General features: G+C 43.3%; 1 protein-coding gene across 3 annotated transcripts in view; it reads left to right on the top strand.

Moving 5' to 3' along the window:
* The window catches only part of sema5a (sema domain, seven thrombospondin repeats (type 1 and type 1-like), transmembrane domain (TM) and short cytoplasmic domain, (semaphorin) 5A), a 185,852-nt gene that overhangs the window by 158,950 nt on the left and 12,030 nt on the right, over positions 1-14,872 (top strand). For all 3 annotated transcript variants that reach the window (XR_007448256.1, XM_049565099.1, XM_049565100.1), the window contains exons 17-19: positions 11,820-12,029; positions 14,200-14,370; positions 14,605-14,760. Coding sequence is in view for 2 of the 3 variants with exons in the window: in XM_049565099.1 (XP_049421056.1) it covers positions 11,820-12,029; positions 14,200-14,370; positions 14,605-14,760 (537 nt within the window). In the remaining variant the exon portion in view is untranslated. The remainder of the gene's footprint in view (positions 1-11,819; positions 12,030-14,199; positions 14,371-14,604; positions 14,761-14,872) is intronic.

The following is a 14,872-nucleotide window of genomic DNA, read 5'->3' as shown; positions in this document are numbered from 1 at the left end:
GACTTGAAAATTTCAGACTTGGAACTCAGACTTTAGAACGTGACTCTGGACTTGTCAGTCTTGAGTTGAGACTTGACTCAGTCTTGTCTTGGGACTTGAGTGCCAAGACTTCAGACTTACTTGTGACTTGAAAACAATGACTTGGTCCCAACTTTGGTTTTTGGTTTTTCGATGGACAAAAATGAACTCCACCCTCCCAAACCTTTCAGTGTCAGTCTCGCTGCAGCCCCCAGCACACCCTTGGAGCATGTTGAGAAATCCAAAGCTTGACAGGCCTGCTGTGAGCACTTACAGTTGCTAAGCTATGACTGGACACTCACTGTTCTGGGGAATAGTTTTGCGAACAGACAATTAGTAACCGGCCTGCTGTAGTCTGCACACAGCTGGAATTAACACTCCCACTGCTGCCAGGATTGAAACCAGCTACCTGTCTATCATTAGTCAGCCTCAAACTAAAAAACTTCCCAGTTATTAGTCACTCTGTCTGCAGCCATAGGCCAGCCCGCGCACAAACCGACAATTTAAATGATGATTCTTGTGAAGCCATATGTCTATGAAACAGATCTGCCTGTCTGATTTAATCAATATCTCTACATAATGAGTTAAAGTTCAGACCCGCTACTTTTATGATGCCACCGTAGTAATAGCAAGCTTTAAAGGGCTTTGCAATCAGGCAATCATTCTATTTTTCTCCCCATTTGCATCTCACAAAGACAGAAGCAGACACACTGAGGGAAAAGAAAGCACTGGAAAGATGAAAGACATTGCTGTAGAAGGCTGTGAGTTTGTAATTTTGCCGGCTTGTGTCGGTGAGTGATGGCTTCATTTTTATTTTTTTTTTCCCAGGGAGAAACGGTGGCGTGTCAGCAGCTTGATGTGTTTCACTTCAGCTGATCTGGTATCAAGGCCAGGGCCTTCTCATGGGCGACAGATTAGTTTCTCCCGCACGGATGTCATGAGCAGACACTGAGTAGACACAGGACAGTGCTGAGGGATGCCTCTGACGGATGACAACCATTCCAGTATCCTTATTGTCTTTCTGTTTCTGTCCCGCTCTCTCTCCCGACAGTCAGCACTCTCTGTTTTTTACTGTGGACATCTCGGTGTTTATCAAGAAAGAAACAGTTGAGCTAATAAGTGAACTCGCGGCTGAGTGAAGTTATACAACACCCGCCTGGTCCCTGAGGTGTGTTTCAGTAAGGAGAGATTGATTATGAATAACAATATTTATGGAGATTGAGCGGGGCTTTGGTGATTAGACATGAAGTCAGAAGATAGGACACGATTCCCCCAGAGTCTAGACGCTGGGGTTGGTGGAGGTGGAGTAAAGCCAGTAGGCGGAAAATGGAAGCTTTCAGTTGAATCTTGCAAAAAGGGAGATGATGACAGGTTGCGTAATAGTAAGTCTGAAAGAAAGAATCCCAGACTTTTAATGATAAAAAGAGAAAATATCCGCCTTGTCAAACCTCTGCCAAAGCTTTATTAATACAGGGTTCCTCCGCAGTATGGAAAAGTATTCGATTTTAGTATTTTCCAGGTTTGGAAAGTATGGAACAAAGAGTGTGGGAAATTATTTGTGTTTCCAGAGTATATCCCTGATTCTGGTTACTAAAGTATAAAATTCTGAATTTCTAAAAATGAACTGATCACACATCAGAGTGTTTTTCATGCTGTTTGGAACAGGAAGTCAGGGAAGCCTAAAGGTTTACGGCTGTGTGAGAGAACACGTTCGGAGCGAGCTTGATGTCATCGGATGCAATGCAAGAAGTAGGGAGTGCAATTGAGTGCTTACTCCTACGCAGAGCTGCCTGTAGGCTTGTACGTCACAGTCAGACAGTTAGACTACATACAGACAGCTGTCATTCTAGCTTGTTTGCAACAATTCGCTATTTGTCGAACCAGCATGCTGTCCTTGTGTAGGACATAGTGCTAGCAGGAGTGGATGAGAGACTGCCAGCAGAGTAGAATGAACTATCTATATCCATAACATCTGTCATCTATAATGCTAAGGAATTAAACCAAAATGTTTAAAAGAACCAATAACGTTGGAGCTTTTTAATATTACAGTCTTTGATAATTAGAACTGGAGCTTGTTTAATACCCGGTTTCAGTACCCATCCATGTCATATTCTCTGAAAAAGTTGGCTACTGTAGTTTTAAGCGAAAATAATTCAATGCAGGTACTGGTAGTACTGGTTAGTTTACTTCCTCTTTCGGCAGAGATGATCTTGTCTGGATTTGGTGTTAACAGATTTGTATGAGCTGCGGTACCTAGCCTCAACCTTCTGGCAATTATATAGCAACATAATGGTCTCCGTAGTCAGAATGTAACATACATATTAACAGTTGGATTTTAACATCTTTTATTTACATAATAAACATCGAGCTATGTGTATTCAGATGTCATGTCTTAAAAAGTTTGCAATTCTCAAATGGAAAATGTGTAGGAACCTTGTTAATGAGTGAGGGTGTGGCTTTATTTAAAAAAACAATGAATACAAGATAAAACAGGTCACGATACGATACAGCAAGATGAGACAAGACAAGACAAGATACGATACGACAAGACAAGATATGACAAGACAAGGTATGATATGATACAATATGACAAGATAAGATAAGACAAGGTATGAAATGATACAGTATGACAAGACGCGATACAACAAGATAAGATAAGACAAGATATGATACAATACAAGAAAAGATGAGACAAGACAAGATATGATACGATACGATATGACAAGACAAGACACAATACGATACAACAAGCCAAGATACAATATGACAAGACAGGATGACACAAGATATGATACGATGCAATACAACAAGACAAGATGAGACAAGATATGATATGGTACAACAACACAAGATAGGATACAAGACAAGATGAGACAAGACACAATACGATAAGATACGATACGATACGAAACAAGACAAGACAAGGTATGATATGATACAATATGACAAGACAAGACACGATATGACAAGAAAAGATGTGACAAGACAAGATATGATAGGATACAATAGGACAAGATGAGACAAGATAAGATATAATACGATACAAGACAAGATGAGACAAGACAAGACACAATACGATACGACAAGACAAGATAAGATACAATATGACAAGACAGGATGACACAAGATATGATATGATGCGATACAACAAGACAAGATAAGACAAGATATGACATGGTACAACAAGACAAGATAAGACAAGACCAGATTAGACAATACAAGGTATGATACGATGCGATACGATTCAAGACAAGGAGAGAAAAGACAAGACATGATATGATACAATATGACAAGACAAGATGAGACAAGATATGATACGATACAATATGACAAGACAAGACAAGACACGATATGACAAGAAAAGATGAGACAAGACAAGACAATATACAATACAATGTGACAATACGGCAAGAGAGGACAAGACAACACAGAACTTTACTTATCCTGAGGGAAATTGCTGCTTTCACACAGTAACCACATGTGCTGTTACACTTGGATTATTGCAAATAATGAAACACACTGGGTCAATTTAGTTCAGTCTCTCTCTTCTTCTCTCCTTCTGTCTGCCCAGTCCCTCGTCCCCACCTGGTCACTCAGTCGTTATGATGTTGAATGGTTTAATTGTGTTATTGCTGCATCTCTTGTGACACAGTAGCTCAAACTAAGCTGTTGATGACAGGGTCTCCCCCTATATGTCTCCCTCTGTCTGGTATGTTTCAGTAAAGTACGTAACCCATGCCCTCTCCCAGATTACTGTCAGATGGAGTTCACAACGTTATCGCAATTATCCTTGACACCAAATTTGCAGGTTACCATTGGAGTGCCAATGACACACAGCCTGTTTCACATTTGCCCCCAGTGTGGCCCTCGCTGAGTGGCACAGATTTTGATAACATAGAGTCAACAAATTAGCAAACCAGCGTAGGCGCTGAAAAAAAAAAAAAAACACAACTGCATATCAGAAAGAATTGACTTTGTTGGCAGGAGGCCCCTCCTTGCTCAACATGCCTGCATGAAATTATGGCTCTGAGCTCTTAAATCATCATAACAGCAGGTTCTGGCAGATAAACAACACCCGAGAAAGTTTTCAAGTCTCACACATTCCGACTCAGTCACGATGAGTTTGTCTTCACCTGTCTTCTCTGACATTGGTTCACTTTCCGCTTTGTTGCTTTTTTTGCACCAATCAGACTGGATGCTACCTCAAAGTGGAGAGCAGAGCTGCGGTACTTAAAATGACCAGGGAGAAGGAGAGGGCTGTTTCTTTGATGGGAGCAAGTTTCCTTTGGTAGAAAAAAAAAAAAAAAAAAATCAATCCTGTGTGTGCAGTTTGTTGGCAATGTCGGTTGTTAAAGTTGCCTCATTCTTTTGAAAGCACCTACAATTACGACATGCACTTGAAGCCCACCACCACAGCAGGCAGTACCAGCTGGTATTATGTGTTCGCTGTGATTGTAGTAGCAGGAGGGATAAATGAAGAGAAACTGGTCTTGTATTTCCCCTCTTGATTTTTGTGCTGTGTTCAGTTAAACAAGAACAGTTCAACAAGAGCTGATACAAACTGAGGAATTTTTCTCAGCAAAATAAAAACAAAAAAAAAAAAACAGGTGTAAATAGATTTTACACTCCAACAATTTGTTAAAACATACCACAAGGCTTTAGGTTTCAACCAGTTGCTGGTGTCAGTCGACCACAATCTAACCATCAGCCTGTGGTAACTTGAAACCTGCATGTGGAAGGTGATCCATCACAGGAAACATTTAGCGGCCTTCATTTTCTTGTCAAAGTTGTGTTTTTGTTGCAATTTGGAGCAGTGGGGACCATTTTAACACCCACCTTGATGGTGCATTCAAGGGCAAATTGTTAGTCAGAAGCTGAAAATTATGCCACGTGAAGCTGAGTTACACAGGCAGAAAATCAGACTCACCAGAGAAACAGTAACAATGGAAAACAATAACACGAGATTGTTTGTTTGTTGCACTGAGAGGTTGCTGTTTGGCAGCTGCCTGAAACTTTGGATGTCAGGTGTTGGCAGTGATGGAAACAGTACGTGATTTGAAGTTAATGTTCCAGAAACACAACCAAACTGGAGTTTAACCTACATGGTGGTGCAGTGGTTAGGGCTGTCACCTCATAGCAAGAATCCCACTCCCCCACCCCCACAATACTTTAGTTTATAATATACACTCACTGGTCACTTTATTAGGTACACCTTGCTAGTACCAGGTTGGACCTCCTTTTGCCTTCAGAGCTGCCTTAATTCTTGGTGTCATAGATTCAACAAGGTGCTGGAAACATTCCTCAGAGATTTTGGTCCATATTGACATGATAGCATCACACAGTTGCTGCAGATTTATCGGCTGCACATCCATGATGTGAATCTGTTCCACCACATCCCAAAGGTGCTCTGTTGGATTGAGATCTGGTGACTGTGGAGGCCATTGGAGTACAGTGAACTCATTGTCATGTTCAAGAAACCAGTTTGAGATGATTTGAGCTTTGTGACATGGTGCGTTATCCTGCTGGAAGTAGCCATCAGAAGATGGGTACACTGTGGTCATAAAGGGATGGACACGGTCAGCAACAATACTCAGGTAGGCTGTGGTGTTTAAACCATGCTCAGTTGGTACTAAGGGGCCCAAAGTGTGCTAAGAAAATATCCCCCACACCATTACACCACCACCAGCAGCCTGAACCGTTGATACAAGGCAGGATGGATCCATGCTTTCATGTTGTTTACACCAAATTCTGACCCTACCATCTGAATGTGGCAGCAGAAATCCAGACTCATCAGACCAGGCAACGTTTTTCCAATCTTCTATTGTCCAGTTTTGGTGAGCCTACGTGAACTGTAGCCTCAGTTTCCTGTTGTTAGCTGACAGGAGTGGCACCTGGTGTGGTCTTCTGCTGCTGTAGCCCATCTGCTTCAAGGTTGGACGTGTTGTTGGTTCAGAGAGGGTCTTCTGCAGACCTTGGTTGTAACCAGTGGTTATTTGAGTTACTGTTGCCTTTCTATCATCTTGAACCAGTCTGAACCATGTGATCGGCTTATTAGCTATTTGTGGGGGGAAAAAATACAGCATTTACCTCTGAAATGTAGTGGAGTAGATATATAAAGTAGCATGAATTTGAATTACTCAAGTAAAATGCAAGTATCTTAAAACTACTTGAGTAAAAGTCCTTAGTTACACTCCACCACTGCTCACGCTAGTTGCAGGTCTAATAATGTGCTTTGAGTCCTTGTGTCCTTTTAAGCTTCAAACATTACAGATGGCTGAATAAAACCCTGTAGTTCCAATAAATCTCTGCAATTAAACCTGCAAGTGAGGAATGATGTTTTAATTAGGGACGCCACAGACTGAAGGTGCATATTTGGCCTTTAATCCTCCTTTTTAAAAACATGTCACATTCACAAGCCTCGCCTTAATTCATGATACATCCTATAACATTCATAAATTCCCTGTGCTCATATCAGGTTAGCATGCATATCCTTGTTCTCGGCTATTTGTGCATCTGTGTTTCTGTACGTGATCTCTCTACAGGGTTGGGGTTTTAATTGCGCCCCTTACAAACTATTAATTAGCTCTCCCGTGAGGATTTCCCCTTGGAGGGTTTCTGGGTCGACCATCGCTTGGCAGACCTCAGGACAGCTAAAGGAGCACTGTTGTCTTGTTCCACTGCAAGCGACCAGAAACCAGGGCATGACGTATGCAAAAACAGGCATACATTTTTTTTAGATATAAATATGGAGGGAGACATTGCTGAGCTGATCGGGAGAGTAAAGGAGGAGGAGGAGAGAGGAAGAGTAATTGGGAGTAAATGTGCAGTTTTGAATCTAGGACAGGCTGGAAGAAACACTTCTCCGCTTTTTCTCTCCCAGTGTGGTCCAGTGCTACTCTGACGTCGATAAAAAACTTTGTTCACACTTGACAGTGCATCTCTCCTCACTGCTGAAGGTTAGCGATTTTTCCACCTCTCCGTCTCTCACATCTGTCTGTCTCAAAGTGGAGCAGTCTCTCCGGTTTGCACATGTCATCTCGTCTCCATCTCTGCCTCTATCTCTCTTTTTCTTACTTCCTTTCTTCCCACTTCTTTCGCTGTTTGAGCGCCTTTACAGTTGCCTATAGTGTACATTAGATTGCACGGCGTTGCGTGTCTGTGTGGCCCCACGGAGTCATCTTTTCCCCCCACACATGCACATGTCTGTATTCCCTCACTCGCACACACACAAGTTCATAAGTTTGTTTACAGTGTGTTTTGCCTTTGAGCAGGGTGTGAGGTTGAGTAAGGGGAGGGAGGGGGGAACTTTTTTCATGTCCTAGTTTCCTTGCAGCGGGGACTATTGGATGTTGCGCCGTGTCCTTCTTAGTTTTGGCTCGGCCCAGCTCGTCAGGAGAGTGAGGATTAATTCTCTCCGGCTGTGTGTGGTTCTTGGTCGGATCGATAGATCCAGTCGCTGCCTATTTGAGAGGGAGGGCACCACGCTGTTTGTTTTGGCGACGGGAGGGCAGTCCCTGTGAAGCATTAACAATACGCACAGCACACAAGAGCGGTCTCGGGCCAAAGCTGAAACAAGCAGCAGTGTTTGCATTTGTACATACCTGCATTGTACACAGAATTGTGTGCGCATGTGTAAGAGGGATGATTATAAAGCACTCCATTGCCGTCAAAGCAGAGCAGCAGTCCAGTCTCTTGGGCTACAGAGGGCTTGATAAAGACTACAGGTCACAGTGGCAGTGGGGGGACTGTCCGTGCCACTGCCTGCTCAGAATCGATAAAGAGCGGGAGCCTCGACGGGCCTGTCAACGCTCACGCCAGCTTGATGCTGGGGTGAGCCGGCCTGTGCACTGCCAAGGTCGGCGGTAGTTATGAAGAGGTCGAGGATTTGGGCTAGGTAAACACAGTGTCCTCTCCCTGAGAATACAAAGCAGCAGCGCCACGCTAACTGTCAGTGAAAAGAGCACGCTGACAAAACAACGAGGCCAGGTTGGAGGACAGCGAGAGGGGGGAGCGAGACAGAAAGCGAGAGAAGGTTAATGGGAAAGATAGACAGAGAGGAAGAGCAGGATAAAGAGAGGCTGAGAGCATAATAGATGAGATAGTGATATAACAAAAAGCTAAATCAAGAGATTGAAACCAGAATAAGGCAAGAAACGAAAGGTTGCTGTGGCATGGTCGAGTGGTTAAGACTCAGGATCCAGATGTGATTCGGCTGTCTGCTTCAGCAACACATAAAAGCTCTCCCCTTTTTCTTCTAAAGGCAAAGAGATAGAGACTGAAAGAGCAGAATGAGACGGAGTGCAGAATGACGCAAAGCAAAAGCAGCACAGACACAGAATGAAGACTTCCGCCGCTATCTGAAAAAGCAGATAATAGTGCAGTTTGTTGAATGAGTGAATCATCAGAGAAGTGCCTGGACAGTGACTGTAATTTCATTGGAGGTGATTATCATTCACTCAAACAGATGAGTTCACTCTTTTCATTCAAGAAGGCCAGAAGCTTTCTCTCTCCCCGCACTCATTCTGCTCATTTCCACGGTGCTGATTAATGCATGCAGTAATTATAGTTTAATAGAAACGATGGTTTCATATTTCATTAGGAATCCTCTATTCGACTCATTCCAGATGAGTGTACACAGATTAGTCAGCTGATGTTGTTTGATGAGGGGGAGCGTTCGTGTGTTGACAGGACACACTCAGCTCTCACTGAATCCATCTTTGGAGAATGACAAGAGGCCTGTGAAGAATTAGATGATGAATTACATCTGTGCGGCTGACACCACCACTGTGGTATCTATCTGTCTGTCCACGAACTGGATTTATCTCATGTATCTTCTGCTCCACTCAAATAAATCAGTATTTTACTTATTTTAGTTACTTGGAACTTGGAACTTTACTTACTCACATAGTTTTTGTTTTTACTTTGAGTACATACTGCAGTTTTTTATACTTATCAGGTCCTACTGGGACCTGATAAGTATAAAAACCTTAACATTGTCAACGATAATTAATAGCATCTTAGCTTGTTTCTGTTGCTAAAATTGGTCAGATTGTTGCCTTATCAACTTACAAACATTATAAGACATAAATAACCAAGTTAAACCATAAGATGTGATCAGGTTTTAGACCTTTAGACCTTTTGTGTTGGGATCAGCTGCAGACTGACTTGGCAGAGATAGTCTCGCCACCAGACAATCAGAGATCTCTGCCTTCTGATAGTCTGGGGACACTCCTTTCTAAAGTGTGTTTAACACACGGGCGAAAACGGCCGGCAACAAAGCAACACTTGCATTTTTGAAAAAGACATGCCTTCTCAGAAATGTGCACTCCCCCTTTTCTCGTCCGCAAGGAAACAAACATACCGAGAGCTTGAAAATGGATGCCGAGAGATTAAACTCCGTTTGATCAAACGTGAGCTCATCCGTGAAGAAAATATTTTTTCCAGCGGATGTCTTAGTTACAGCATTATTGAGCTAACTGGAGTAGTTTCATGTTGTATCCGACAACAGGAGGCTTTCAACAGATGACGTCCTGATGTTAGCTTTGCTGCTGCTGTTAGCTGTCCCTGTCAGCTGCAGCCACTGATGCTTTCTAGACATCGTGATTTCCCAAAACTGAATAAATACCACACATAGCAACACAAAACTGCTTTGCTAGCTCAATCATGTTATAACTAAGATATCTGCTGGAAATTTTTTTTTTTTCACGGACCGTTTTGTAAACGTATTTGTAAACAACAAGGCGATTGCCTTTATAGTCCGGCCGGACGGATGAGTCATGGCTTTGTAAAAGATTATGTTTGTTTCTTTTAGTTGGCGAGAATGTGTCGCCGCAAACGCGACAAACATCCACTAACTTTGACAGCGTTTTCTGCGAGCACGGCTGAGCCATTTTGTACCGCTACACGTGTTTCTAGTTGGACTATGTTTACGAACACAAGAGTTCAGCGAGCCACCGGAGGACCGCCCTGCAGATTTACTACTGGTTCTGCAACGTAGGGAGTTTTTTTAAACTCTGAAATTGTATCCGCCCATCTAAATACAAAATATGGGAGAAAGTCATCAGTCTTTAGTTAAGCAAAGCGTCTAAAGACTGACTTGTGAGTCTAGGCAGAGATGGCTGCCATCTTCTTCTTACGTGGATTAATGTATTGTGCTCTCACTACCACTAGGTGGCACAAAAAAGTGTCCACGAACGAGGACAACAGGTCTAAGTTAAGCAGAATGATGTGTAAGGTCAAGTAAACCCAAAATGTGATGTCCTCATATGAGGACACAGGGTCTCAGGAGGATATATCTGTACAGTCAGTGGCGCAAATTTTGAAGTAAAAAGAAAAAGTATGCGATTTCAGCAGATCTAAATGTTATCACGTAACATTACCTTGGAGATAAAACTTAATGCCATTTGAAAACTTTGCCAGAGGTAAACCCAGAGCACTCTGCTGTTGTTACTTTGCAATGTGTGTCATTTTAACCTTTAAGTTATAACTGCACACATCGTAGATTGCTCATGATTGATGGACTGATTATAGTCATTGTGGCCTCTGTCAGCTGTCAATGAGCCGTCACCTTTTCAGCTCAGTGGATGTGCCTTATCTTCTGCTGCACAGAAAACTGTGGGTCAGAAAAACCAGAAAAGCATGCTGATGTGCGTACTACAAAATGCAGTGGAACATCCTGATATATTTGGCATACTGCATTTGACATGCTGTGTACTGGGACATATTAAATCTTTTTCTGGAACACTAAATAGTCTCAGAGTTTGGGTTGTGAAACTGTTCCTAGCTAACAGATCTGTAAGGCTATAATTAAGCACAGTGGTGCTCTGAGCTAAATGCTGGGATCAGAATGCTAAAGTACTCCCAGTGACAATGCTAACATGCTGTCCTTGTTTAGCACGTTATCATGGCAACATTTGCTAATTAGCACTAAACACAAACTGAGGTTGGTGGGAATGTAGTTTTACAGATATCAGACAAATTGAAAGTTTGATGTGATGGTAGCACTGGATGAAAGGTTCAGGTTTGAATCACCAGAGTTCATCCTGAGGGAGACTTCTGTATCTGTACCAGATTTCATGGCAATATGTCCAAAGACTGTCAAGACATTTTACTGAAAACCCCAGATGTGAACCTCATGATCGCACTAGAGGAAACACCATTAGGCTTTATCCTCCTGGGATCATGAATTTCCAGATTTCAAACTATACATCCATTACTTTCTGAGATATTTCAGTTTGGATCACAGTGGATTGGCTGTTCGATTGCTGGAGCCATGCAGCCATGGCTCATAATGAAGATACTGAATATATTAATTTTCCTTATTGTTTCCATCTGCCTAAGACATCAGTGTAATTTCAAATGTTATTTAGTAAACAGGCAGAGCTGCAGACTCACAGTGCCTACGAGCCTCTACACTGTATACACATAGTGTTTCACCAGTTGATTTTTAATTAAATCTGCTGAATCGCTTTACAGCACAAAATAACTGAGCAGCACAAAACATGCAGTGGGCTCTGCTCTTTTAGCACAAATGAAGTTAAAGCTTTTAGAGTTGCAAAAAGCTTCAGAGTAACTGTTATCAAGAGCTGCTATTGACTCCCTGCCCTCTTCTTGCTCTTCAAAACGAATGTACACAATGATGCCAGGAAGGGAGGACAAGTATCATCCGCTGTCTTGAAAAGAACAGCAGGGATTTTTTTTTAGTAAATGTTGCCTCGCTGCTGAGAAAAGCTAACAATAGCACAGGCGTGACAAACAGTAGAAGTTGCTTTGACAATGGTCTCATTTTTTTATGTCGTCAGGAGAGGTGCTTCGTCTCGGGAGGATCTCAGGCCACACGGTGAACGGTGGCTGGTCGGCTTGGAGCTCCTGGTCCCAGTGCAGCAGAGACTGCAGCCGGGGAATCCGCAGCCGGAAGAGGACCTGCAGTAACCCAGAGCCCCGGTACGGAGGTCAGACCTGCCTGGGGCCAGCACAGGAGTATCAGGAGTGTAACATCACCCCTTGTCCAGGTAAGAAATGCACACATCTACTCATGCTACACACCAGTTAAAGACCTGAACTGTACCCAAACACCAAACAGAGGACTCACACAGATAAGAGCATTCACAAGAGCAGAAGTCAATTACATAGCCAGCTCTCCTTTTTACTCACACACACATAAATGCACACGTCTCCACACCACACTGCAGCTATGTTTTGCCTTGATTAATGGATAAAGAATTACAGTGACAAAATGACTTCAAATCATCAGGAACCACAAAAGAAATCAGTTGCAGATAAGAGGTGTGACGAAGACCCCAATTTACACCAGGAATCAAAGAGACAATCCCTGTGGCGCTCCAGTATGTAATTACATTGCTGGGTAATTATGCTGCCAGCAATGGGAGGCCTTATTCTGTTGTGAAAAGCCCTGAGACAATGCATTTTCAACACTCCGCTAGCGGAAGACTGAGAGAGGAAGCTTTCTAATTAAAAGAATACTCTGTCTGACAAGGGAAGTAAGCTGTCTAAATGGAAATCCAGTGCTTAGTTTGGCATAAAGCGCACCTGGTATCCAGCACAGGCGCCAAGCAGACAAGCAGGAATGTTGTCTCAGATGATTATTAATCAAGCCCCCTGGAGTAGGGCTTAGGTATCTCGCTAAAAGCCTGGATCTGCGCGCCATCTCCAGCAGCCGTGATCTGTCTTCATAACTGCTGAAACCAAGCAAAAGAGGCAAGAGAGTGCACGGCCATCGATACTATTTTCTACAGCCTGTTAATTCATTCAGCGAAAGTGCACGCCGTTTGGCTCCCAACAGCTTGAGCGCAGACGCTAACAGGGTAAGCTGTTATCAGCTGCGAGCTCAGATGAAGACTTTGGATCTAAGAGCATCAGATTTGCTTTGTTCAGGAAGGCTCTGCCTGTGTGGTTGCCACTTATGTTCCCCTTGAGTAAAATGTCGAGTGAATGTACTTTGATTTTCCAGCCCTGCGTCACTGTGCTAATACATATAGCACACCTATTCTGGGCTGTTGACTGTAATAATACCAAAGCTACAGTATGTTGATGAAGAGCGCTGCACTCCTGTCCCCCAAAGGAACCAACTTAACCCAGCCTGAGTAGTAATGAATACTAATGCATACTCAATTAGCACCCCTCTGAAAGTGAGATATTATTTTGAGGCAGGCAGACTGTGCTGGTAGACCAATTGTAATCCTCCTATGGATAATCCAGTGCTTTTTGAATGCGTTAGTGCGCCATGGAGGAGCGGGAGAGAGAAGGTGTTATGCCTACCATCCATCTGGTTTGGAAACAAATGAATCCGTGTTTTTCTTGCGTCTGCGCCCGAGATGAGACGATCCGTCATCGAGGGCCAGGAATCGACTTATGTGTCGCTTTGTGATAGAGAAATTACACTGAGATGACAAAAAGCATCGGCAACTTCAATTACCTGCACTGTGCTGCCAGCCATCATCGGGTCTTTAAAAGCAATTCTCAAGTGGTTCCGAAAAGGTAATATCTCTCTGCCACAATGAAGTAAGGTTTTACCCAGATGATTGGCAAAGTATATTTCCCTCTGTTGTGATTCACGGACAAAGATTGGCCCCATTTTTATTGCTCTTATTCCTCCCCTCTTTTAATTTTTTTCCCACATCTCCTTCTCTCCTCCTTTTCATCTATTTATGTCTTCTTTGTGTGCCGATGCTGTCATGAATTTTCACGTGTTTGCCACTTGGCACCACATGAAGGGAGGAACAACAAGCGCAGATTGTGATGCTTCATTTATCTTTATTAATCAGAGGAGAGATTGTTGGGTTCGGGGGGGTCAGGCGTTTGCTGTAACAGCTGGATGAAGCACACTTTCTGTCACTTCCAAACACACACACACACACATATCTCCAAATGGCTTCATATTTCTGCGTCACGCATCGCTGTTTGAAATGGCTTGGAATGACTTCCAATCACTTGATGTTCAGAGAAAATTGTCTTTGCAAATGACCTGGAACCTAAATCCTAGAAAACACGAAAACACACATTTTGGGGGAATATTCTCCTAGAAAACAAGAAACTCTGAAATTTACTGACTGTTTCCTGCTGAACTACATCAATTACACAAGTAGAAAATGTTCATGCAAATATAATCATCGGGGTTTTAGCGTCAACATAAACAATATGACACTGATGTCCTCGGTTTAGTGGACGGCAGCTGGTCGTGTTGGTCTTCATGGTCCAAGTGCTCCGTGACGTGTGGAGGGGGACACTACATGAGGACGCGCACCTGCAGCAACCCCCCGCCTGCTTACGGAGGGGACATCTGCCTGGGTCTGCACACTGAGGAGGCTCTGTGCAACACACAATCCTGTCCAGGTACACACACACACACACACACACACACACACACACACCAGTACACCTCAGTGATAAGCAGCTTAGGGCTCTGACTCGGCCACCAATCCATCACAGGTTCATTGCTTATTTTTTTAGTCTCTCTCAGCCCCTCAGAGGACACTCATGCATGACTAATATACAGCTGAGGGCGCACACATATATGGACATACACTAGACAAGCTGTGAGACACGTACTGTCATTGCCATATCTAGAGAGCTGGTCCAGCTGGTCGGAGTGGTCCCACTGTGACTCCAACGGGGCCCAGATGCGTGTGCGTCACTGTGATGTCCTATTTCCCACTGGAAACCAGTGCACAGGAAACAACAGCGAGACCAGGCCATGCTCCCCTGACTCCAATTTTATACCAGGTGATCACACACACACACACACACACACACACACACATACAGCCGCTTTAGCTACTTCTCTGCAGGAATGTCTTGGGCACTCATGCATGACTTAACAGCACACGCACTCACT

This window comes from Epinephelus fuscoguttatus, linkage group LG21, assembly GCF_011397635.1.
Source record: "Epinephelus fuscoguttatus linkage group LG21, E.fuscoguttatus.final_Chr_v1".
Lineage (NCBI taxonomy): Eukaryota > Metazoa > Chordata > Actinopteri > Perciformes > Serranidae > Epinephelus > Epinephelus fuscoguttatus.
Note: the sequence above shows the minus strand (reverse complement) of the source record. Positions and strands in the feature narration are given on the sequence as shown.